General features: G+C 47.7%; 1 protein-coding gene across 1 annotated transcript in view; it reads right to left on the minus strand.

Annotated features, from left to right (window-relative positions):
- Positions 1-11,979: 11,979 nt before the first annotated feature.
- ST8SIA2 (ST8 alpha-N-acetyl-neuraminide alpha-2,8-sialyltransferase 2) overlaps positions 11,980-26,492 on the minus strand; it is a 32,103-nt gene continuing 17,590 nt past the window's right edge. Inside the window, exons 5-6 of the mRNA XM_027644533.1 lie at positions 23,965-24,258; positions 11,980-14,449 (exon numbers count right to left, since the gene is read on the minus strand). Coding sequence (XP_027500334.1) covers positions 14,164-14,449; positions 23,965-24,258 — 580 coding nt within the window. The 3' untranslated portion in view covers positions 11,980-14,163. The remainder of the gene's footprint in view (positions 14,450-23,964; positions 24,259-26,492) is intronic.

The following is a 26,492-nucleotide window of genomic DNA, read 5'->3' on the forward strand; positions in this document are numbered from 1 at the left end:
ACATTGGCAAAAGAGGCTTATTTGGAGCTGTGAATGTAGGTCATGCTGAAGATCAGCGACCTACATTTCCCAGGTTTGAAACTGCAGAGTAAAGTAACAGTTGTTGAGCCCCACAGCTGTCCTGCTGCTGTCCCTGCCATGGGGGAAACCAGCCTCCAAGGTCCAGAACAGGAGGGAGATGGACTATTTTAGGGAAAACTGGGGTGCACTGAGGTGGCTTAGAAATACAGTTTGTAAGCCAGTATTGTGTTTGTGCTGAAAGGGCTGTGAGCACCTTGGAGTAGCCATGGGGTGTGGAATCAGGGGTGTTGGTGGGAGATGTCCATCTCATCCTTTCAGCAACAGTCGAGGCTCAGCACTATGGGAAAAGTTAAAAGTCTTGCCCTAGGCCAAGCAGGTTGTCTTTATCACAACAAAGAAGTGAACCAGGATCTCTCCTCAGGGAGTATGAAATGATGAGTCCTGCTCCTCTCTCTGAATCACAGCTCTGTGTTTCCCTCCCACCTATTGCCTCCAGGCCTGTGTTCTGCCCTGCTGCTGCTCCTGCTACTCCTCAGGCTCTCAGGCACCCAAAAGCCAAAACACTGGCTTGAAATGGTTTGAAAAGATCTCAAATGAGGCTTGTTTATTCATTAGTACTTTGTTGTGTTTTATGTAGTATTGTCTCCTAATTAACTGAGCATCTCACTGGACAGATATTTACACACTACTCTGCACATCCTGACACCTGTAAGGTCTTTAGTTTGGGATTTGGAAGTGGCAAATGAGCATAGACTCAGGAGCTGGAGTTGCAGAAAAAACACAGTCTTTGAAGGCATTCGAGGCTCAGAGGAGGATCGCGGTCTTTGCAGAGGTGTGCTCAGGTTGTAAGGGCATCACATGAGAGCCAGAGCAACCATACCTGGTCCAAACACATCCTCCTGGGTACGTGTTTGATGCTGAAGAGCCAGAGCATGCTGGATTTCAGGCTGTGTGGAGGTCAGGAGCCAGGGCACAAACAGTTTCCTGGCAGGTTTGGGCAATTAGCAGCCCTTTTCGAGTCCCCAGCAGTGTGTGTGCTGCAACCTCTGTGCAACCTGTTTAGTCTCATCCAGCTTTTCAGCACTTGCAATTGCCAAAGCCTTAGCAGGGGATCAAGTGTTAGATCCCCTGTTCACCTGCCTTGACGTTAACTGAAGAATTATTAGTATAATAAACATTTAGCTTGTTTTTTTAAGCCTCGGTGTAGAACATTTTGTAGAATTTGACTGCAAATCCGAACCCTGTGGCTTTTGTCAAAATACTAAATACTGAATTCTCCGCTTGCCTCCCTTCTGACATCATTAATGATAATAATCATCCCCCACAGCTGCTAATCCTCTTTGCAAAACGCTCTGCCGAGAGCTGGGATGAGTCTCCTCTGCCCAGCATATTCTGCAGTCATTTGTATCAATGCGATATGACCATGAAAATGACCCGGTGGGACTTCAAACTGATGTAAATGACCATGGAAGATGGAGGCCAGCAGAGACAAGCACACACTGATCAGAGATGGCTTAACCAGTTAGTGAAGTTTGGTAGCCTTGGAGTGGCTGCTGTCCTTCAGCATGGAGTCAGCTCTTCATGTGAGGAAAATTGTGGCAGAAGGCACTTAACAGAGCAAGGATCATTCTTGAATCCTTTCTCAAGGATTCAGACATCCTAACTTGATTTTATTTTTAACCAGGGCAAAATCTAGTCCAGTCACTGTGTAGGAAACACACCCAAGCAAACAGAACCTGCAGGTGATTTGCCTGACCCCCTGCCTGAGAAACCGATTTATTTTTCACATCTATCTTCTCTTGATGTGCGGGCGTTAAGTCTCAGCTCACTTCATGTTCCTCTTTAAAATCACTTCTGAAGTGATGAGTCCCCTCAGACTAACACTAAAGGGATGATTGTAGTATCTCTGGGACAGCCTTTGCCATGGGCTCACATTCATCAAGCACCAGTTATGGTGCAAATTCAGCCTCACAAGAGAACAGCAAGACCTCAAATACTCCCTTGTATAACGGTAACAGGGAGCTTTTATTTAATGCTCTCCAGCAATCTGTCTCTGAGAGCTTTAACAAGGTGGGCTACTCTTTCTCTCCTCCTTTGAAAAATCAAGAGCTGCAGAACAGATACTAAATTATGTCCTCAAGTTTGCACATCTTAAGGGCTGCCTAGTACCACCAGGAAAATAATTCCCATTAAATATACTTCTGATGAAATTTTCAATTCTGGGTGCTTGAAGTTTTCCATGGGAACAATGTGATTTTTGCAGATGTTCTTGATTGAGAAAAAACAAGTCACATCAAGATGACCCTACCTGCAAATTCCAGGCATGTTAATCCAATTTGTGAGGTGTTTCATGGAACCTACAGCCCCACAGAGAAGCAGAGGAGCACCAGGGTATGTTAGATTCAAATTGTGATATTAGTGGGGCATTTCATCAACAATTTCATCAACACGGGTGGATGTTGAACAGGCTGGAAACTTTTTAGTAATTCCTAATCCTGCCCTCAATGTGTATTTGTGTCACTTTCTCTTCTGTGAACTTTGTGGCTTTTATCTTCATTCCTCAAATAAGCAAATGCTGAGACACTGCGATGGGAATGCTCTTCTCCTGCCTGGTGGGTGGGGTGGGATTAAAGTGGCAGAGGGGTGGAGCACACGGATTTTCCTGCTCTAAAAAAGAGCAAATTTGTGCCCTGTCGCAAAGTTCTGAGCTTCCCACTAGCTCAGCTTTATGGTAACTATTGAGGTGTCCAAAGGGAAATAGCTTTTCCTTGCGGTCTGTAGAAGATTACTAGTCTGGGTCCTCCAGCCTTTCCCCATTTCTCCCTCCTGGTTTATCACAGCCCTGGGACAAGGTCTACAAGACTCATTTTTCTTTTTTGAAATGCCTTGTGGTCCTTTCACCAGCACGTTGTAAAACCTTATCATAAATAATTAAAAGTACAGCTGTCAAAATAAATGGCTGAAGTCCATTTTGGCAATGCTGTGAAATATTATCCTACTGGGGAGGGGGTTGGATTTTTGTGTGCTGGCAGCCTGAGTCTGGCAGTGCCCTGTAATCAGCAATGAGTTTCTCAGTCATTAGTTCAAATTAGAGCAGCTCTGATGACAAGTCGATGGCAACTCCAATGGCTGAGAAAGGTGCAGAGTGACCCTCATCACAAGCAGAGCAGAATGGTTTATTTTGTCCCGATTTCTGAACAGAGGAAGGGCACAAAGCAGTTGTGTAACTCTGGGTAATGGATGGGTTGGCAACCAGGGGGTCTGGGGCCAGCAGCGAGCACGTGGCTCTGGTCAGAGAGGCAGAAATTTCATCAGGAGCCAGCAAACTCCTAGGATCTGGAGAGGCTGCAACCTCCATGTGTTCTGCAGATCGTGGTCCCTCAGTGCCCTTTCTTTAGGCTTCCTTTCAGATCCACCTTTTCTTCATTTCCTGCCTCCAAAACAGAGCTAGGGAGACATTTCTCCTGCAAGTAAATACATGTTGAGCTGGACAAACAGAGTGGTGTAATGTGTGCAAGCAAGGTTTGCAATGTGAGCATCCAGCTTAAACATGGCAGGACTGGATGGAGTATCAGTTTTCATTTGGGTCTTGCAGAAAACTGCTGGGGGGGGGGGGGGGGGGGGGGGGGGCTCTAGTTTTAAAGAAGTACAGCAGCAAGAAAAATCTCTTAAGATCTCCTGAACCTCTGGTTTCTCTCCCATACATCAGACTCACGTTGAGGAGGTTTTCCTACCTCATGATTAAAAGTGAAGGTCCTGATCCAGGCTGTCTCTGCCACACTTCTCTGTCCAGCTGCTGCCACATGGAAAGGATCTTTTGGTATGATAAAAGGATCAGACCAGAGATCCAGGAGCCAGGAAACTTGAAGTTTGTCTCTGTCCCTGCCACTACCTTGCTGCCTGATCTGCACTGGGTCACTCAGACCAAACCATCCTGACCCTGTAACACCCAAAACATTCTGTGCTGCACTTGGACAAACGGTTTGTAGAAATACAGAGCACCCACTGTCACTGCACACCAAGTTGTATTTTGAAGTGCTGGGATTTAGCTTTGGAGATGACAGCAAACCTCTCCGTGCCTCTGTTTTCCTTCTCTGAGGAGTGAGGATAATGGCATTGGCTCATTGTCACAAATCTCATTGAGCCCTTTGTCCGAGGTGGGAGGGGATGTTTTTCAAAGAGCCTCAGGCATTTGGAAGCGTAAGTCCCAGCAAAAATCAGTTTGCAATTAGTCTTAGATGATTTCTGAAATTATTATTTCCCTGCCGGAGGGTGAGGTCTCATTTCTTGCACACAGCTATTGCTTTTGCTTCAGAGCAGGAGCTTTCCCTTGCAAAGGTTTTTCCCAGTTCCTACTCAGCTGCTAAACAAGCCTTTCTCCAGGTCTTGAAGACCTGAGGCTGGACCCCCATGTCATGGCTCCTGTACCCTTATGGAAGCGACCTCTGGGCACTGCTGGTGCTGCTGTCTTCTCAGCCAGGAACATCCCAAATCACTGTTGCTCTCAGATTTCTGTCCCTTCACAGATCTGGCTGAACCCTTTCAGGTGGCTTTTAAATGCCACCTCCCCTGGGACTTGTTAAAGTGCTTCATCAGTGCCCATCTTCCTCTGCAGGGATGACCTTTAACTCATCTGCTGTTGCTACCTGACTTGGATCACCTCAGAAGAAAGGTTGCCATGGTGATTTCATATTCAGCTCAGCCAAAAAAACACAGCTTCTGTATCTTATAAAATGCTGCCTTTTGAGGACCCTACACATGGAGAGTTAAGGCCAGGGTTTGCCTGAGTTGACTGTGGCCAGGAGTTTGGTCACTGGGAGTTTCCTCACCAGCCAGCGGAGCTGTTCCTTACCCCTTTGCCAAGCCCAATGGGTTGTTTTGATTTTTTTTTTTCCATGTTAGGGTATAAGCTGGGGGTTTGAAGCCATTAGCATTGCTATGAAAACACTCCTCTGCCAAATGTCAATCTGCCTTTTCAAGGGGATTTTTCACTGCTCTAATCTAAACTGTGCTGTCAAATGTCAGGAGTGGATGTTTAATGAGGACCTGTTGGAAGCCCTAATTGGATGGGTATTCAATGGGCTTCTTTTTTTTGGTTGTTGTTTTATCCTTGGGACTCTGTTTTCACAGAGATCCTCGTTAAATTTTAGAAGCTAATCTCCGTTTAAACTACAAGCTCAGGGAACCATGGTCCTTGGGGGCTGCTGGGAGCCACGGCTGCTGTGTGCTTTCATTGAATTCTTCTGGAAGGCAGAGAGAAAACCAATCCAGGATGTTTCTGCTGGAACAACAAGGATCATTTTTGGCACATAGGCAGTTCTTTTCTTGCAAAAAGCATGGAGAAAACAGTCTAAAGGCACCACAGTTGTGGAAGAGATGGAGAAAGAGCCCAAGAATGATGGGGTGATTGGCCCAGGGCCCCTTTCTCTGCTGAGAATGTGAACACACACAGGCACAAGGAAGGGGACCAGCTCACAGACATGTCCACTCCCTGATCCCTTCCAAGGCCATGAACCACCCTGAACTCTCATAATCCCTTAAAACCAGCCAGAGACAATGCCTGCACACCCTGCAGCCGCCTCTCCAGGTCTCATTAACTCCCTTCCATCCTGCACCAGCATTTCCCTGCTGTCACCTCTGGCAGAGGCAACAGGTGCTGTGTCATCTTGGAAATTATAGCTGAAACGAGCCATCCAAAGATCATCCCAGCCCAAATCCAACATTCTCCTTGTCTTGCCTCCTGGCATGTGATCCCGCTCCCCATCCTTGGCATGCACCACATTCTTGGCAGACAGATGTACCTGATGTGGAAACAGCCACTCAGCAGATCCCTGTGACAGCATGGAAATACCCCCTGCATTTTATTGTCTGTGTGCCACGTGCTTCCTAACAGGAAAACCTTTCCCAAAGGGTTTATTTCTCCATGTGAACTCAGTGTCCTGAATGCCTATACACAAACAATCTTCTTTGATTTTCTTCCCTCCCTCCCTCCCTGCCCTCAAAACAATTTATAATGGATGATTGTTTAAAACATCCTGGTTTTCTGGATGTTGTGGTTTTATTGCATTTTTAATTAAAACCTTGGGAAGACTATAAAAGACACATCACAGACACAAGTGTTTCAATATCCCATTTCACATTAAGCACCCATAAATACCCACACATCCCTTCAGCATCCCCCTGCCCCCTTTGCCCTGCATCACACTCAGGGTTCCATGCCTTTAATAGATCCTTTGGTTCAGAACTGGCTCCTATTCCAACACACATGTAACACCTCCTCTCCATCCCTAATTGCCTTTCATTTAACACATGCAATTACCAAAATGACTTCGTCCAAAAATAAACCACAGAATGTTCAGAGCTGCCTGGCTCCTCAGACAGTTTTCAGCCAAGAAATTTGTGCCCTCCTGGTCTCTCCTGGGAAGCCCAGGAGGAGACTGGCGTGCTTGTAAATCTGCCCCTTCCATAAAATCCTGAGAAAAGATGCCATGAAGCCCACACTTGAGGCAGGTGAGACGCACAGGTTCCAAATCATAACGCCTACCCAGTCATTTCTAGGCATTTGTTATGGTGTCTTAAGTCAGCAACCTCAACAACTCCCCTGGTCTCCAGCCAGGAATAAAAGTGCTGAAGGAAACCAGGCTGCGGTAATTTCCCCAAACCCCAGAGCTAACATGCATGGTAATTAATTAATTTAGTGGAGAGAGGTTTTTTTCTGCAATGAGCTCTCCCAGGGGCTGCCACAAAAGCCCATCTCCTTGGCGGTCATCCCATGGCTTTAATCATGTGTCCCACACAATTCTGCTGGAGAATTCGGCAGAAGTTCTTCCAGCATGGTGCCTGAGACTCAGCCTCTGAGGCCCATCCTTTGAAGCAGAAATGTGACCTTCTGAAGAGATGGATGAAATCGTGGTGCTGATGGGCTCAGTGGAAGCTGCCTCCTGATTTCAGTGAGGTCAGGATGAGTCCCACCACATGCTGGCTTCCTGATGCAAGAAACAGCACAGCATGTGAGGGCCTGGAGTCTTTTGGGGCTAATTATTTGTTTTAAAGAAAAGAAAACATTCAAGTCCAGTGTTTGCGGTTAATATAGAGCTTGTAGGAGCAAAGTTCATTTTCCCTAGAGTTGTTTTAGTTATGGAAGAACTTCAAGAATTCTTTCTGCAGCTTCCTTGAATTTGTCATTGAAGGTTTCCTGAATTATGCCTGCAAACCTCTTTAAATCTGATCACAGATGGAGCATAAATGCCATGTTATTGAAGTTGAAGGACACAGCTTACTTTCTGGGGAATAAAACATTGCAGGAAGCTGATACAGAATCATTGGGATGGTTTTTGTTTTGTTTTCTTTTAAACATGTTTCCTTCAAAGCTTCCATCCACGACACAATACTCACCCACCCCCATAACTAATTCATTATTTTACAGCAAGTAAAATCAAACAGGAGACAAATGACTGTTGTTTAGTGCCATTAGTTTCAATGGCTTTACACAATATTTGAGTCATTGGCTCGTCTATTGCTTTGGAGGAATCCCAAATCTGGATGAATCTACGTGCATTATAAACCATCCATGGGGCCAGGCCAGGCCTGCCTAACAGATGGAGGTCCATATGCTTTGGCTCTGCACCCATATGGAACACTAATATGCAGTCCAGGAATAGAGCATGCCTCTTCTCCTCTTCCCTAGCGATCTCCAATCCAAAGTCATTTCCAGACACAAGCCAAGTTAAGCAAGTTCATCTGGAAGCTGTGCAGTAAGCCACCACAAGACTGATAGCCCAAGCATAATGTTTTCCTTGCTCTGTGGTTCCTGCAGAAGCCTAAACTGCAACATTTTCTAGAAAGTGGCATGTCAGGCTTTCCAGAGCACTAGTTAAAAAACCCATTATGCTGCTCTAATGTGCTTTAAACTTTGCTGCCTGGGTCATCCAAGAACACTGAGGCCTTCATCGACCCTCACTGGAGGAGTTTCTCCCAGCAGCCAAACCAGCAAACAGCTGAGGGTATTTCACAATGCCTGGGAGGTTTTGTTTGCTGGAGGCACAGGATTAGTATCAGATGGCCTGCCACCATCTCAGCACAGGGGGACCTAGCTTTTATTGCTGGCAGGATTCCTCCGGCCTCGCCGCCGGTTTGTTCTGGCCAGGCACTTCCAGGGGGAACACCATTCCCGACTGCTTTTCAGCATTCAAGGACAGTGTTTTTCCTGGTGCCTAATCTGTGCTCAAACTCTGTGTTTTTCTCATGCATACAACACAACAGACACAGCTCAGTTCTGTTTTGAGCACATGAGCAGCAAATTCAGTGCCTGCACTGTGCAGTCTTCAAGGTGTTTGGTATCTCCTTTAGGATGGCATCTCCCTGACTATTTCTGGGGTATGTCCTCCTCCTGCCTGTGCTTCTTTAGGGTGTTGGAGATGGTTGAGGATTGCTATGCTAACCAAGCAGGAGATATTTCCATCCATGGTGTTACTTCATGCACAAGTTCATGAGAGCATAATGGTGGGAAGGTCCATGAGTGCTGGTCCTGATTCTTGTAAAGGCACCTGTGGATTTGCTTGGAGATGATGTTAAGTAGCCAAATGCATCTGCCTTCAGCTGGGCTGTAAATGAAATTGGCATGTGATGGATTAGGCTTGATGAACAGGATTCATCAAACAGGAGTTATTCCCAGCTGGAAAAGGAGCTTATTGCTGAATGCCTTGATGTTGCTAATACTGGGAAAGAAGCCCATCCTCTTGGGTATCGTTCAGACATCTATCCGAGGTCCTTCTCAGTAATTTCTTTGCAGACCTGGGCGATGTGCAACCACCTGGGGGGCAGAAAAAAGGCATAGAGTCCATTCCCTGCTGGTGGTGGCCTCTCCAGCTTGGAGCTTAAGCTGGGAGTGCTGTGGTATCCACAGTGGATATGGCCCAATCTGGAGCCTGGACATGAGCCATCCCATGACAGTACTGGAGTTGCAGAGGAGATTTGCCAGCTTGTGGGTGCTCAGTTGTTTTCACAGGCAAAAATAAGATTAAGTAGAAGAGAAGAAAAGGAAACCTAGAAAGCATTCATTGTGATTAAAAAGGGGACCCCAAAAAGAAATTCTGCTGCCTGGTGTCAAGGGTGATAGAGTAACACTTAGAGATGAAAATAGGTGCTACTAGACTGTTCATAAATGTGAGAAATTTAAAAATAGAAACCAGAACATCAAAAGAGCTTAAAAATGCATGGTTTGACAAATCATTGCATTGGAGACCATGGTTATGTGCCTGGTTTAACCTTCTGACATTGAGGGGCACTCTGGAGAAAACCACATCCCTGCCATCCCCTGTGCATCTCTCAAAGCTTTAAGCTTTAATTTCTACAGTTTCAAGCCTCTCTAGCATGAAATTGGATTGTTTAAATTTTTAAAAGGAATGATGGACAAAAAACAATATCTATATCATGATTTGTAGATGGTGCAATGTTTTTGAGACTATTCTGCACAAAATTAAATATTATTTTGCATTGGGATCAACTGAAACCACTTATATAACTTAAGTGAGACTGACTGAAGTGCTTGGTGTTATTATTCCCAAGCAGTATCCAAAATGCAATGTAAAAATGCAGAAGATTTTCATTACAGCTTGAATACAAAATATTGTGTTTTTCTGGTTTGCAAGACTGGTGTCTCAAAAAAAAAAAAAAGGATTCAGTTGCTTCATAGCACTAAAAAAAACCCTACGGCAGCTTGAAAAAAAATTTTAAAATGTAATTTGAATCACAGTGACTATTTGTGCTTTGTTTACTAATTATCTGGGCTGTGACTGAAGCAGGGGGTTGGTTACTGACCCTGCACCAGTCCCAGGCTGATGGAGTGTTTGGGGAAAGGTGACCATCCTTCCTTCACCCCTCTCATTCAGTGGCTGGGGGGGAAGTGGTGCCTGTGCCAGCCCTGCCTGGGAGGGGTTGGGGAGAGTGGGAGGCACTCAGAGTCCTGACGTAGTTCAGAGGAGCTGCTGCAACTGAAATCACCCAAGTCAGCTTTAAATAAGGCAGTGTAAGTATTAATTATAAAGGATTTTGGCAGCACTGAGTCTGTGGACTCTGCAGTTTGACCAGAGGAGCTGTGCTCTGTGCCCATGCAAGATATGGGCAAGATCTCACCCAGGAGAGCAGCAGCCACATCACTATATATATATATTTATACACACATCACACACTCACACACACATATATATATGTACACACACACTATTATAGGAAGAACAGAAGTGCATTCCTCCTCTGCAGCTCGTGAACAGAGCAACGAGTGATGTGAGAGCCGAATAAAACTCCTTGTCTGAAGCAGGTACTTGTTCGGATGGGTCTGTAATGATGGGGTTGCTTCTTGAGCTTCACTTACCAGGCCCCAAAATCACTGTAGTAATCCAGGGGAGAGGAAGACAGGTGTGAGCATGTGCTTGCCATGGTGCTCAGCAGTGTCGGGGAATGCAGCGAGGTTTCGTGGCTGGGCTGGCTGTTAGCCCAGAGACACAAAGCTGTGGCAAATCTGAAGGCTGGGATGTGACCAAAGAAACCATGGTTAAAATGAAAGGTGATTCAAACAGCTGGGCTTCCAGCTGTGGAGTGAGGAGTAGGCAAGACACCACGTTTATCCCCAAGTTGTTGTATGGGTAAAATGCACCAGACGTGCATGGTGAGGAGGACACTGTGTTTGGCCAGAAGCACTGGCCAGAGCATTGCCCCAAAAAGCCACACTGGGAAACAGCCCAAAACTCTGGGCTTAGCCAGGTGAAGACCCAAGTTTACCATTATTTTACAAGTTTAGGTCACTTGTTACCATCCAGAGGCCTTTTGGCACAAATGTGCCTAACCCATGGGAGGGAGCTCCCCATCCCAGAGCCACCAGCATCACCAGTTTGGACTGGCCTTGCTGCTGGAGGGAGCAGCAGGATGGAGGAGCAAAGAACAAAGGGAGCTGCTGCTGTCATTTAGGGCAGTTAACTACATTCACGGGGCACCTCATACACCTGCATCCCTGCCTGAGTAGCATCAATGCTTTCTTTTGTTTTACTCTTGACGAGAGAAGAGCCTTAATTGGGCATGAAGAAATCCATCAAGCAGTAGCCTGGTGCAGCCCTAGGGTCCCCACAGCATCTGGCAGCTGCCATGCTGCTCGATGGCTGATGGCTGCCCCAAAATAGCCCAAATATCATCCAAACCCTCCCCCAAGCACCGCTGCAGGAGGTGAACCTGAATCTCTGCTCCCACTGCTCATGAACAGCACAAGGGCTTTATGGCTCACTGGTGCTGGGGCTTGGTGGAGTCAGGTCCCAGCTATTTGCTGGAAACAGAGACAATAAATTAAGTTTCCAATCTGAGGAGATGCTCAGAGAACCAGACCGGAGGGCTCGACGCAGCCCACTAAAGCAAGGGGAAATTCCTAGTTTTTGTGCATACAAACACAGCAGGGACCAACCTGCATGGCAGTGAGGTGAGATGGGAGCTCAGCGAGGGATTTCAATAGCTGCAGGGTCTTGCTCATGGTTTAATGCATTTTTACAACACGGGTGAACAGGACCCTTTCTGGGAATAGAAGCATCACCAGCAATTTCATCCCCCTGAATAATTTGCTTATAACTCGCCTGTGCTTTGATCCAGCAGCTGCTTCAAGGGCATCAGAAAAAAACCCTTCTCCCATCCCCTTTTCACCACCCAGCACACCCCTGCTGTGCTGCTATAGATTTATCTCAATAATCTCTGTAGGCACAGCAAGGACATCCTGATGGCTTTGGATGTCTCCCTGGCACAGCACTGACATCCACCCCAGGTGGGCAAACAAGCCCAGTCTTCCCCCTCCTTCACCAGCAAAGGGGGTTCCAGGCTCTCCCCATTTAATCCCATGGCATTTCATGGTCTTGCCTCCCCTCTCGCCCCTTCTAGTCAATGAAAATAAATACAAAATAAAAATAAAACCCCTGCACACTTATTTCATTTCCTCTATTTTTATTTAAAAAGAAGGTTTGCTAACAGCAATCAGTACCATGGCCCAGGCCCCTCAATACAACAGTTGGCTTTTGCAGTCCCTGCAGCTCCATCCCTGCTCTGTGCTGGGGACAAACCAGGGAATTATCCGGCTTTAACAACCACTCCTGAATCACGGGAAGCTCCTTGGGATTGCAGATTACTTCCATCTTGCAGTTTTACACTCTTGCAGTCTCCTTCTGTCTCAGCTTAAGCTGAGATTCACAGCCAGGTTTAGCTTTATCGTGCAACTAAACTCAAGTAAAAATAATAAAAAAAAAAAGTGCCAGGTTTTAAAAAAAATACATAAAAGAAATAATTTTCTGGTGCTGGAAAGAAACATCCCCTTGGTGGCAGATTAGCCCACATTTATTCACTATAATGTTGCTTATACCTTAATCTTAAGCATCTTCATCTGACACTAATTAGCAGGCTGGAGGCTCCTATGGGTACAGTAGCTTCTCTGGCCCAAAACATGAAAGTGAGCTCTTCCTTTTACCACTTGAAGCACTCGAGTTTTTAAAGAGACGATGTCAAGTATTTCAGCCTCAAACTGCACACTTTTTAACTTAAAAAACACAGCAGTAGGAGGAGGACCAAAGGTGATGATACCTAACCATGGCAGCATGTCAGTGCAAGCCCAAGGTTTGCCTGTGCAGTGTTATTTACTCTCCCACAGATTAAACCCAAACAGCCCTTGCTGAACCCTGGCCTCATCTCCATTCTGGCACTGAGTGCTAATTAGGAGACAAACAGAATAGGCTACAGAAGCAGAAAATTATACAGGCTCATCAGATCAATCTAGTTCCCTCAAAACCCCCAAAAATCAGAGAAAAGCAAATGTGGTTATAAAAAATCCTTTATATTTTGGGTTCTCGCTGAAAAAAAAAAAAAAAATGGAAAAGATTATTTCTATGATGTTCATCACCAGGCAAGCATCCCATCAAGATCCATCCAACAACCTATTTAACTGTTGAGAGTAAGAGATAATTAGGGCTTCAAAAGACGGACAGAGTGGAACTTCAGGAATTCAGTGCTGTGTGCTGGTTCTTTGTGGAGAAACTGAAAATAAATTATTTAGACTTGACAAAGTCCCTTGAAGTCCTGCAGACTTTCTGCTCGGCTGGGTCCAGGCCTATCACCCATATTTCTGGAGGGGAAGAGAAAGCAGGCTGCTTAGCAGATACCAGCTGGGAATTAAGAGCTGGATGTACTTATGGTTTTCATGAGCCCTGACAGATGTTGAGTGTCTTTTGGCACAGTGAGACACTTAATACTAACAGTGCCAGTTTGCAGCAGCAAACCTCCTTCCTGCCACGTTCCAGCATCTCTGCTCCTTTCTTGCTCATTAGAAAATTAAGAGAAATACACATTCAGCATCCTCCTCACTGTCTGCCTGGCTCAACACTGATGTGCCCCTTCTCTGGAGGCCCTCACACCTCTCCATGTGAATGTCACTAGGATCAGCTTAGCACTGCTCCCTGTCACCCTCCTGGAGATCCAGCTGCAGCCCTGGAGGCTTTTCCCTCTCCTCTCCAAAGGCTGTGCTCAGCCTGGTGGTCCATGTTTGGATGGATCTGTGCGTGGCTGCCGGGCACTGATCCCTGCTGGGCAGATTGGTCCTGCTTGGAGCCGTGGACAGTCCCTTGGCCATGAGAGCCACCAACAAACCTTCCCTGCCCACCCCGTTCCCTGCCCCTTCCCCTCCCCGCCACGAGCACGGGGCCAAGAACACACCTCGCTGCGGTGCCAGCGCCGGCGTCCTTGGCCAAACAAACTAACTACCAACCTCGGACCAGTCACGACAAACGGCTTACGTTTACCCATCACCTAACATACCCTCAAAAACCAAGGCCACCTTCACATCTTTTGGACGTAGGGCGACTGCCCTTCGAGCCCAGCGAGCCCACAGCAAGGGGTGTCGCCCAGGCCAGTCACGCCAGATGCTCCCGCACCTCTCCTGCCCCTCCCTTGGTGAACACCAAACAGTTATAATACTCAGGTCAATATATATAGGTACCACGTATATGTATTTGTGTCACTGTCCTGCGCGTTAACAAAGACAACCAACCCCACCAGGCACCACTTGTCCTTTCCACCCCCTCCCCTTCCTCCCGTGGCTGTGCAGGAACATGGCCAGGGACCACCCTACGTGGCCCCATCACACTCCCCCACAGTCAGCTTCAAGGCTCCTTGCTGGTGCAGCGTCTTTAAGGCTTTGAACTCCAAGGGCATGGTGTGCGGGCTGGCCTGCGAGGTGTAGCCATACTTGAGGCTGTCGTAGTAGTGGTATTTGACCGGGTTCTGGTTCTGGTCCAGGGGAAAGGGCCAGAAGCCGTAGAGATAGATCTGGTTGCAGAAGCGAGTGGCCAAGGTGTACATGAGGAGGCCAGTGGTGGGTCGCTTGATGTGCACCTTGTTGGTCAGCCAGTACCTGCAAAGGGAGAGGGAAGCCTGTTACTCACCCCACACACTGAGCTTGTGTCTTGCACATTTTCTCTCTCCAGCCTCTGACTGAGATATATTGGTGATTCAAAGTGAGAGGTTTCTGACTAGCAGAGAGTTCTCCATGCCAAGAAAAAGCCTCTCTAGGGACTGTATCCTCCTGCTCTCTGTCTGCTGGTTACATCACGCTTGTTGCCATGGCACTGAAGCATCTCGTGCCTTGGCAATCCTTTATGAAAAACAAATTGCTTGCAACAGTGGCCTTCGGTACTTCAGCCTACAATTATCTTCCAATCAACCCAGGAGATCAATACCATAGACCAAACCACCCACGTCAAGTAGACTTCAGCAACCCCTTGAAGCAGACAGAGTCACACATACGCTGATGATTTTCATTGATAAATGAAGATTTTTACTCTGACAGTAAACACAACAGGACTGTAAAAACATTTGCCTTGGAACAAAGGGTCACCAGGCTGAAAGGGCTAAAACACGCTGCTGAGTTCCCATTACACCCAGAGACTGCTGCTGTGATTCTGGACCAAGATACATCACCACACTCTGCAGCATCAGTCCATCAGACACACAATAAGGCACATTGCAATATATAACGTGAGATATGGAGGTCAGCTGTGCTTGCTGCTGGGAAGCACGTTAGTTTTTATGAGGGATGGCAAAAAGAAAACGGGAAGGATGTACTGAGGCAGGAGCAGAAACGGTATCAGCGGTTGTATTTTGGGCTGCCGATAAAAGTTATTGCAGCATCAACATCCTGTAAGAAGATGTTTCCAGCCCCCAGTATTTATTGCACAGGCAACTTAGCTGGTTTGCTCAGCAGAAAAACACCACCAGCGGAGCAAAATCAGAAAGCAAAAGGTTTGGGGAGGTAGAAAATGTCCCCATCGGGTGCACTCCCTCCTCCCTCAGCACTGCCAGCACTGCCCCACAGCAAGCAGGGATGGTGCAGACAGCTCATCCTGCTGTGCCACAGCCTGTTTGAGCCTTCGGATTATTTTTAACAGATATTTCCAAGGGCCTGAGCTCAAGTGAGTGATTGGCAGCCCCTTGGATAAAAGACATGAGGAAGCAGAGCAGAGCATGTGCCATTTCTGTGCTCTCACCCAACGTTTGGGATCCTGAGCCGGGTCCTGCAGTCCCAGCGGAGCCCTGGGAAGTGTCTTCCTCCTCATTTGCACTTTTTGCTGGGCTCCTGAGGGTCTGATGCTCAGACAGCAGGAACCCTTGGGAGAGCTGAGCCTTAATCCTGCAAATTAGCTTTTCACGAAAGCCATTAAAATTTAGCAACCAAGGCACAAAACGTGCTTGCTTGTTCTCAGCCAGATAAGAGAGAAATTGACTTTTCTGGTGAAATCAAATTCTGGAAACAGAGTAACTGCCTTGGCATGTGCAGGAAGGGCACAGGGAGGATTTCTGTGGTCCGACACCCAGAGGTGTCAAAGCTCCTGGAGCTTTAGCAAAGGATGAGTACGATGTTTTGGGAAGGAGGCTCTTGCCTGTCTCATCTTGGCATCCAGCATGAAAAAGTAGCAATGGGGGAAAACCAAAAACTCAGCAGCACAGCATCAGCATTTCCTGGGCTTGCCTGGCCATACGGGTTGCACTGTGGGGACACAGCACAGCTCACTGTGGTGTCAAGGCAATCTGCTCCCACAGGTAGCCATAAACCAGCCTCCTTGATGAGTTTATGGGTAAGCACATTAGACCTCCTGCTTGCAGAGGGAAATGGGAGATTATCACAACCATTTAACACTGTGAATTAGGGTATCCTCATGCAGCAGGGAAGCTACTGGGAAGAACTGTCAAGCCATACTAACCAGCTGGCTTTGGGGGAAGACAACTGTCTAGGTTTGTCCAAGCTGCTTTAGCCTTAAAATCCTCCTTTTATCAATTTTTATCAATTTACCAGCTGGAACACAGAAAGATACTGGTGACCTTCTGCCTGCCCAAAATATTAACTTTTGTGTTTTGCTGAGAGGCTGTAAAATCTCTATGAACATACAAGGACCCTGACAGCAAGATGAAGTGACTCTTGCACATGGGTACAGGATATTCACGTGACCATTGGTTTCATGCATAATAACAATGACAAAATGACCTGGACCAAACACTGAAGCAGCCTACAGACCATGCCATCCTCTGCAATCCAGCATGCACAAAAAACCTTACCAAGACCAACAAATGTACACAACCCACCACCCAAAAGCAGCCCTACAAAAACCAACCTGGCAAACCCACCTCAGCACACACAGCTAGTGAGCATTCACTCAATAATATTCGGGTAGGGAACACTGACAATTCAGTTTTTTATAATAAAAATTAAAACCTGTCTCTTTTGTCCATATTTCCTTCTGTTGCACTGTATTGCAAAAATGAGAAGGGTCCAAAGCTTGCTCCTACAGCATTATAAATTCTCACCATAGCTTTGGGAAGGGGTTATGGACTCCTGGCTGTCCCAGCCCACCCACACGGGTGACACACATAACACATAATGACCAAACCATAATACATGCCATGCAACACCACCTGAAATTTTTTTCCTGGACAGTGAAAGTGGGAAATTCTCCAGTGAGATCTGGGAAATACTTTTTAATGACTGGTTTGTGGTGGGAGAGTCGGAGCTATGCAAGAAGATGTCCCTCTTATCTCTCCCACCACTGTCCAACTGAGACAGTGGACACATTCTTGGTGCAGGAGAGAACAGCTGGGGATAGAAATAAAACCTAATTAATTCTGTAAATCCAAATGAGGTTGTCTGGGCGCACATGGAATGCTGTGTCAACATCACACCTTTAATATGTGAGGTCCAGGATTTTAATTAGGAGAAAAGATAATCTTGAAGCAGGCAGTAATTATTTTTCGAATTGGCTACACCAATCACCATAACTATCAACTGAAACATTTTATGGAAAGAGACAGCAATTAAAAGAGAAGAGCAAAGAGCAGTCCTGAAACCCAATTCCTCCATTCTCAGCAGCGTGGACCTCCTTCAGAAGCTGGTGCTGTGTCTGTAAATAAACCCTCAGGGGTGGAAGCAGTTACAGAGATAGGCGGGAGCCTGAGCGGGATGCGGCTATCAACAGGAACCGTGATGCTGTCAGGGAAAAATTGCCTGAGACAGCTCTTGTTTTGGATCATGATTGTGACAGATGGAAAATGCCATCAGATCTTCAAGGCCATCTTTTGTAAAGAGGCAGCCTAGACACAAGCCCTAGCACCTGCTTGAACTAAGACTTGATGAAGGCCAAGGACAGAGACTTTAAGAAGAGCAGCTCAGAGAGTCTTATCCTAGCTGGTGGGTGGTTCTGGTTGCTCCTCATTTCCTAATCATCAATTGGAGATTAGAAGTCTCCTAAGCAGAACTGCTGCCAGGTGTCTGACCATTGGTGTACGTCTCTTGTGAGGGGGCTGCTCTGAAGCCATAGGGAAAGCAACTGCTGTATTTGGACCTTAAAGCCCAGTAGGAATCCTTCAGGAGACAACACTCTGAAACTGCCCCTAGGAAGCCACTGCTGCCACACAAGACAGGAATGGTGGCAGCCTCCCCACTGCACACCTAGAGCAATGTGCACATCACCTCACTGACAGCATTCATCCTTCCCCAGCATCACTGAATTTGGGGGGCCAAGCCTGGCCTGGATTTGGGCTGAAACGCTGGATGCAAAACTCCTCCATGCAGGCAGCATTTGAGGACCAGTAACGAGGGCAGGATCCTGCTCTGTGCTCACCCATCACCTCCTGACATGCCTGAAAAAACCCTAAAATAATTTGTATCCTCCAGGTAAGGGTTAACCCGCAAGACAAAATGAACACAAAATCCATTGCCCTGATGAAATGAATAAAAGACTCAGGTCAATGAAGAAATCAAATTTCAGCAGTATCAGCTGCATTATTTAGTGATACAAATCAGAATAGCTGAAATAATGCAATTTCAGACCCTTTTAAAACAGCTTATTCATAAAAGTGTGATATAAACACAAGCTGTTGTGGAGGTGCTAGTCCTTGACTGGCAGAAGTGTATTATCAGTCTGCCACACACATCCTGCTCCCAGTAATACTCAGGAAAAACCAGACACAGATGAGAGCGAGCACCCCGACCGTGCTCCACACTCACGTTGGTGCAGGTGGGGACAGGACCTGCTGCTGCTGGCAGGGCACAGCACATATCCTGGTGCTGGGTGGATGGAGATGAAGTGCTGGAGTCCAGGGAGCAACTGCTATCCCCCCATCCAGCTCTTCCCAGCCCTTTTCTGTCCAGGTATCCAGTCTCTTCTGTCACTAGCACCAAAACAGTCACTGTACATGGGTACAGTGATGAGGTGTGTGCTGGACAGGCAGGCATGGGCATGTCCCCACCCAGAGTCATGCTAACATTGACTCCAAAAGCTAGATCTGGAGTCAGAGCTGTGCTTTATCCCCAGGCTGGGCAAAGCCCAAACACCAAACCAAGCCTCCCTGTCCAGACTGAATCCCTACTGTGTGGCCTGGCTCTGCTTTTGGTGACTTAGCACAAGCAAATCAACGCTGAATCACAGATAAATGACTCTCTTCTCCTCCAGGTCTTGAGCTCTGTGAAGCCCTTTCAAACACATATGATACTCAACATCCATAAGTTAGAGCATTTGAAAACAGACAGAAGAGGAGGAAAGCAACTAGGAAGAGAAATACCCTATTCATTTCCCCTTTCCTACCTATGTCAGATTCCTTCTTTTGCACAGAAAAGACTAAAACTTCTTCCCAATTAAATGGAACAAATTAACGGTCTTGGAATCCCAGTGTAGACACACCAAAGCTTGGGTACAACGTTTTTCAAGTACAGAAGGGGTGAGAATAATTGCTCACACAAGGATTTATTTGTAGGATATCCACTGACCTAACCCACACTTGACTTTACGGAGTGTTCATAGTTTCCCCCACATCCCACCCCAGTCACACACTTGTGAATGGCTGTTTTCTCCCCCTACACCCTTTGGCCACCTTGTTCCATCACCTGAGCACAGGACTGCTGTCCTTAACCTCTCTGTGGAACCAGAGAGGAAGGGCTTTAAGGCACGAGACCCCAGGGCAGGTAGAGGAGCCCCTGTAAGCATGAAAGGGAGGAAGCATGAAGTAGGTGGTTTAGAAAATCTGCAGGTGGGTGATGCTGGTGGACACAGCAGAACCAATCTCGAGACAGAGGGTTAGAAAAGCTGAGCTGGGAGGGCTGTGAAAAGGAAAAGCAGCAGCTGAGGTTCGATGGGCTAGAGAAAAGAAGAGTCCGTGGAGGGATGCAAAAGAGTGCAATCAAAGCAACAGGTCAGGAGAATCATCTGCACACGATTGTCCTGTGTGGCTATAAGCAGGCAAAAGCTGTTGGAAAAGATCTGGCATAACCAGAACACAAGGTGAGGAGAGATCAGGGGAGGCTTTCCAACACGGATGGATGGAAAGGCATCTGGCCCTGAAAACTCAGTGAAGGCTTAACCACTGTTTGGGTGTGAGGACCCAGGCAGACATCCAAGGCAAAGATGAATCCACCTTATGCTCTGCCAGGCTGTACTGCTGAGGAGACATGGCAGAATGGCACTATGGACCCTGAGCAGGGTGATCACTGTCCTGAACTGCCACAGCTATTTGGACATTAAACCTAATGGGAGACTAAGCCAAGGAGCTGGAAGGTTTATTGATTTTTAATTTTTTTTTTCTTTCAAGAAGCCCTTAACAAAACATTACAGGATTAGAACTGGTTACTGCCAAGAGACCCTTGTGATGGACACAGTGAGCAATGCTAGACCAGATTAGACAAGGCAAAGTGCAACGTGTCTGTGAATTCTCTGCAAGGAGTGACAGGCAAACCTCCAGACACAATTATTTTCCCTCTCTTCCCACATTTCATGTTATTTCTCTAACAAAAGCTGCTTGGCAATAAGGACTATTACAAGGCTTTCTGGAGACACTAACACATGACTTCTAAGGGGCTTGCTTGTTTCCCAGCCAGGCGCCCACCAGAAGAATTGTTCAGGAGACATTTTACAGAATCACTGCAAAACCCTGAAACGCACGGTACCATCCCCACAAACTGGCTCCCTGCTACCACACAGCTTCCCTCTCCAGCCTGAGGTGTGACTCTGCTTCCTTCTGACCACCTCCACTGAAATGCTGAAGGCTCTGTGCCCTCCTGGCGTGAAGATGGTGAGCTGAACCGTGTAAGAGGAGTCTCTGTCCTATTGCACCGATTATGTAGAAGCAACAACACAAAAAGCTATCAGCAAACATTTAAGACACCCTCACAGCTAGAAAGGCGATGTCTCAAATGATGCTGTTAAGGACAACAAAACCAAATGCTTTTTACTTATCTCAGCAATGCACACTCTACAAATGCCCCAAATGCACTGAAAATTATAGGAAAAACGCTCAGTTGCCACTGAAATGCATTTTGGTTTGAGGGAAAGCAGAGCAGGACAATAAATACTGTGGTTCAAGGAGGATTCAAAGACTCACAAATGTATTTCGCTGGTAGTGAAGGAAGACAAGGCAGAGCTTTTGTAGCCAAATTGAAGATGTAGCCAATTGAAAATAGCCTTTGTAGAAAGTGCTATTCTAAAACATTTCTTGGCTGAAAGACTTCCCCTATTTTTTTGTGATATCCAAATCAACTCAGGGTAGATTATAAAGGGTAGTTTTATCCAGCAAAAGAGAAGATAGGACGTATCTGCAACTGCAGCCCACTGCAGCACAGAGGGATGTGCTGTAGGGCTTTGTGAATTGTTCTCTGCTGCAAATTGCCACATGCCACAAATTTTGTTTGTTTCACAAATCTCAGATCTGTCAAAAAAAGTGTAATGTTATGAACCAGCATGTTCCACAGATGAGAGACAGAGAAAGTTGTTGGAGACCATATCCCTCATAAGCAAAAATAAGGGATGATCATAGGAATTAGGCAGTGTCAGAGAAGATGAATAAGTAAACTCTTAGTGACTCTGGTCAGTTTGACCTGAGGAAAGACTCCCTCTTCACCTCCAACAATATCCTATCAATTACTCTGAGCAGATGAGCAAGACAACCCTACTAGTACCTGAGAAACTTCCTATATAGCACCAAGAGCATCAGCCACCTCCCTCTTGTGCCCAATTCACTCAATACTGCCTGAATCAGTATTACTGCTCCTAAATCCATCAAAGTCCACACCTGAGGAACCTGCACCAAGGAAAGGGTTAATGCTGACTCTGGCCTTCCCCCAGATCACATAGCCCTGGGTGACCCCTCTGTGGGTTCCTTGGGCAGGCCACAACACCCTGGTTTGGTGTTGAAGTGCTCCCATCAGTTCTGGCTTTCTGAGGGGGCTGCAGTTTTCATTACATTAATTGCTAATCAGCAGGCATCCTTATTTTTCCACTGATAAGTGTGAGAGCAGAAGGGCAGGTCAGGCAGCAGCTCCCTTGGCTTAGAGGGCAATCCCTGACAAGGATTATCATTGGTTTCTATGGTTCTAATTGAATTAGTGCTGCACTAATTCTGTCTCTGTTCTGCCACAACCCACTTTTCTCCATTGCCCCCCCACGGTGACCAGCCCAAGGACAGGATGGAGGTCTTGGCTGTATTTCCAACCTGGACCTTAGAGCCTGTCATCAGCATCATCCAACCATGTGCTGGTACCATAGTTATCCCAGACATCACCAACTCACTCCACTCGCTCACTGGTCTGACTGGTTGCATCCCTCTGAGCCCCAGTAGGTTTTGAGAAGCCCAAACCCAAGTTCCTTGCATGGGACCCCAGTAAAGCCCACAGTTACACCAACATGTGCAAACAGAAGACACTACTTGAAGCCAAAGGGAGAGGGAGTGCATTGCTCCATGCACCGAGAGACAGTGCTGAACCCCTGGCCTTCTCCCAAAATCCCTGCACCTCCTACAGCCAGGCAGGACCTGCACTCCTACAGCCAGGGGTGGTGGCTCAAACACTGCTCTGTTGGAGCTGCACAGGGATAACCAGCATGTGCAGGGCTGTGACTCAGGAGGGCCAGGAAGGTGCCATGAGTTGGAAGATAATCTTAGCAGCTGAGCTTGTGCAGGCATCCTCCTCTCCCATGGGAAAGTGATGCCCAACCCTTGCCAATCCCTCTGCAAAGCTTCCTACGGGAAGTTTCTGGCATTGGGAATGGTTGCCAGCACAGGATTAGTAGCATGTTGATTTAAAGGGCTTATTACAGGAGCTTAATTCTATTTTGACAGATGAAAGTAAGTCAATTACAGCTAGAAATAGCTCAGAATTTGGGTTGTGGGGTTTTTTTTTCCTTCCTGTCTTCCCTTTCTGTGAGTTGTGGTATCACTTTCTTCCCTTTCTTTACCTCAAAGCCAGTGTTTTCTGTAAGGCTTCCCCAGGCCAGAGAGGGCCTGGGGAAGCCTCTAACACAGGCACTCAGGGCAGATGTGGTTCTTCTTGCTCATTATTGCTGCCTGTGGGGCACCAGAGCCTCCACTCCTTCCAGCCCGCCCAGGCTGCCTTGGAGCACCCCCTTAGGCTTGATCCTGCAGGAAATGACCCCAAAACCTGTCCCCAGCTCACCCCCATCACCGACACACAACCTGAGCTGGGACAGACAACATCCAGCACTGACCAACTGACCAGCAGAGCTCAGGCTCAGAGATGTGGGGGGACAAGTGCTCAAATCAATCAAGGAACAGTAATGCTGAGGCTTAGAAGTGGGAGCACCAGCTACGCAAAAAATTTCTACCCTGTAAAATCAACAGGGTCTAGTCAGGATCAGAGGACAACTCTGATAAGCTATCTCCAGCAAAAGCCACTGCCTGCCTAGACTCCCTAAATGCCTAAGGGATCATGACCCTCCCTACAGAAATAAGGCATGGAAGCAAGAGCCGACCCCGTCCCCAAGTCATTTACATCAAAGTCTCACCTCTAGGGCTCTCTTTCCTTTATAACCTCTCCATCCCCACCACACCTGGGTCTCCTGTACACCACACATGTCCCTCCTGAAGATGTCAGGATAGAGCAGAAAGACCCCTTCCTTCCCTCCCAGCAAGCCCATTCCTCAGCACCTGGCACTATTTATCTGATCAGCAGGGCCAGACCATGTCACTCTTCTCCTGTCCAGGCTGGCACAGGACCTGAGGACCTGTGTGAGACTTGCACGTCACTCAAGCACAAGGTGACAAATCTCATTGCTAAGCTCAGTGCACACATGTTTCTCCAAGGAAAGCCCAAACCATAGGCTGGGGAGTAAGGTGACACCCCAAGAAAGCACTGGAAGACTGAGACTTGGTATATTGCTAAAAGCCCTCACGCTCAAAGAACAGAGTAGGAAGCCCCTGTCCACAAGGTGGTCTCCAGCTCTTATCTAGGGACCATCCACCACTCGTGGAATCCTCCTCATGGTCTGCAGAAAGAAACAACTTGCACTGTTTTCCTCCAGCACAAACCCATCCATCGCTCTCCAGCTCAGGAAGCTCAGGAAATCCTGGCTCGGAGCACACCGGAGACGCTCTCACCCTCGGACAGCGTGCAGTAGGCGCAGCGAGGGGTAGGCAGTCCTGACGTTGATGTGGTGCTTCAGGATGAGCTCGTTCACCCACTCCACTCGCTCCTTGCCCCCCTTGGCCATGAATGCCGGGATCCAGAGGATGCTGCCATTGAGGCTGTGCAGGCGTTGCAGCAGCTTCTCCCTCCAAGTCTCGTTCACCAGGTCCTCGAAGGCCCGCTGGATGACTGAGGGGTTCATGGTCACCAGGTCTGTCTTCATGCCCACGTCCTGTGAGTACTCCTGGACAGGGGCCAGATTGCACCTGTGAGGGGAGACACCAAACAGTTCTTTTAAACCGACTGAGAGAGGGCAGTGACAGGCATGAGGGGTGTGTGATGCCAAAAGCCAGGGCCAGTGACAGATGTGCCCGTTCACCCTCACTTCTGGGAGGAAGAAGAGGGGGAATGAGCCTCTGCAATAAATCAGTCATGATGAGCTGTCTCAGTATCAGGCCACCATTCCTCAGCATGATGGTATGTGCATGCATGTCCCTCTGGGACAATGCTAATAACAGCCATAACTGTGGTGTCTGGTGGGTGGTTTGTACAGACTGGTGGCTCTTCTGGTGCTGTTCAAAAATAACACCAGCCACAAACCTCCTGTCTTTGCTCCCACGGCAGATTTGAAACAAAACAGCCTTTCTCACACAAGGAAAGCACTCGCCTCTTAATTCCAGCCCTGCTGGAGTAACATTATCCCAAGTCCCTTTTCTCCTCCTAGTGAGTCTCTGCGAACAGCAGACCCAGTGGCACCGGTGGTGATACAGACACCAGAGGGCGGGGGATGCCAGGACATGGTCTCCACAGGGTCTGGCTGTCTGGAGGCTGTGACCTACAAAAAATATCTCTTTCTGTACTGTTAATTAGTGCCTCCTCTCAGGCTGTGCACGTGGACACAGGCCACATGCCATGAGCTCCTTTGTCACAACAGGGATGAGGGCTGAGGGCCTGCAGGATAAACTGCCATCAAACCACCCTCATGATACAGTGGCTTCCTACAGCTCCTTAGGGGGTGGGGATCTGTGGTTAGTAAGCCATGTCCATGCCATGCACATGGCACAGAGCAAATGGCACTGGGAACCAGCTGATGGTGGGATTCAAGTAGATGTTCCCCCAGCATCATAAAAACTAGAGGGTACCCGTGTGTTTGCACACAGCGTGCTCTGCTGTGGTTTCTGACACTTACAGTATCTAAGGAGCAGGAATTGCATCCTAACCATCTGCCTCGATAATCAGCCATCATTACTGTTTTCTCTACTTCACAGATGGGAAAACTAAGGAAATGGTTAAAATGGTTAAAAGAAAATCCAGCTACTGGCACGCAGGGCCCTTCCAATCCACTCATCACTGGAGTCAAGTCACTAAAAATAAACATTGGATCTGTGTCCTGGACACAGACCCCATCACTGGTCACTGCCAACCCTGCTGGAAAGGCTGCCTGGATGGAGCAAACCTTCCTCAGGAAGATGCAGGTTCAGTTGATGGCTCAGATAACCTATGGAGGGAAGAGCATGTCCATGCCAAACCTGCACTAGCACATGGCTGGGGAGAAGCCACTCAAAATCCCAGTCCTCGCATCCAGAGAAGCTTTTCTCCTGCCCCTTTGCTGCCTGATGTAAAAGCAGCTCCTCAAACGTTGCCAGAAAGGCAATAAGCAGTTTTTCCCTTTGCTCACTCAGGTTACACTTAACGATAATGCTCCATCCCCTGTGGATAGACTGGAGCTGCCAGCCACCAGGCAGGCCGGAGCAGCCAGGTTTGAGTGGGGGGCAGAGGTGACATTATCCTCGTTCTCACGTCACGCCGGCACTGCCTCTGTGAGCTGCTGATGGATTGGGCTGTCTTCATAATAGACTCACCAGAAAACAAATGTCTGCGTGTACATAAATCATCAGTGGACTCCTACAGCCCCTCAGCTAACAGCTGTGTAGGGGTGTTGGGGATGGGAGGGCAGGAGCTCCTCCTCTCCACTTCAAACATCTCCAGTAGTGACTTCGCTGTGTCCCAGTGGGGCTCAGGAAGTGTTCTGCAGGTCCCTAGGACAGTGTGGGGACATCTGTGCTGGGGATGGAGCAGTCATAGGGAAGTGTCAGACCTGGGCATGCACAAGTGTGGTGCCAGGGCATTGTGTGGTGCTCGAAGGCAGGAGTAATTTGGGGAAGAACTGAGCTTGTGAGAGTCTAGGACAGGGTTTGCAAGAGGGCAACCAAGTGGGAGAAGAGGAGGGAGCACCCAGAACTGGGGGTGCTGGGGGTGAATAGTGCCCCGGGGGGGCTAATGGTGCACCATGAGAAGACACAGGGTGCATCTGCAAGAACACTGAGGGAGCACTTGGAGATGGGTGGAAGAGTTTGCAGCAGGATGTTTGCATCAGTGAACTTCACACGTACACTTGGGGCCGCAAGGCTGTGCTGCCCCACACCACCAGGACTGCAGCCCCTTCCACTGCTCTGAACCCGTTGCAGCCCCCCCAGCTGCACTGAGGCACAGGGACAGG

The sequence above is a fragment of the Corapipo altera genome, unplaced genomic scaffold (genome assembly GCF_003945725.1).
Source record: "Corapipo altera isolate COAL_440 unplaced genomic scaffold, ASM394572v1 50, whole genome shotgun sequence".
Classification (NCBI taxonomy): domain Eukaryota; kingdom Metazoa; phylum Chordata; class Aves; order Passeriformes; family Pipridae; genus Corapipo; species Corapipo altera.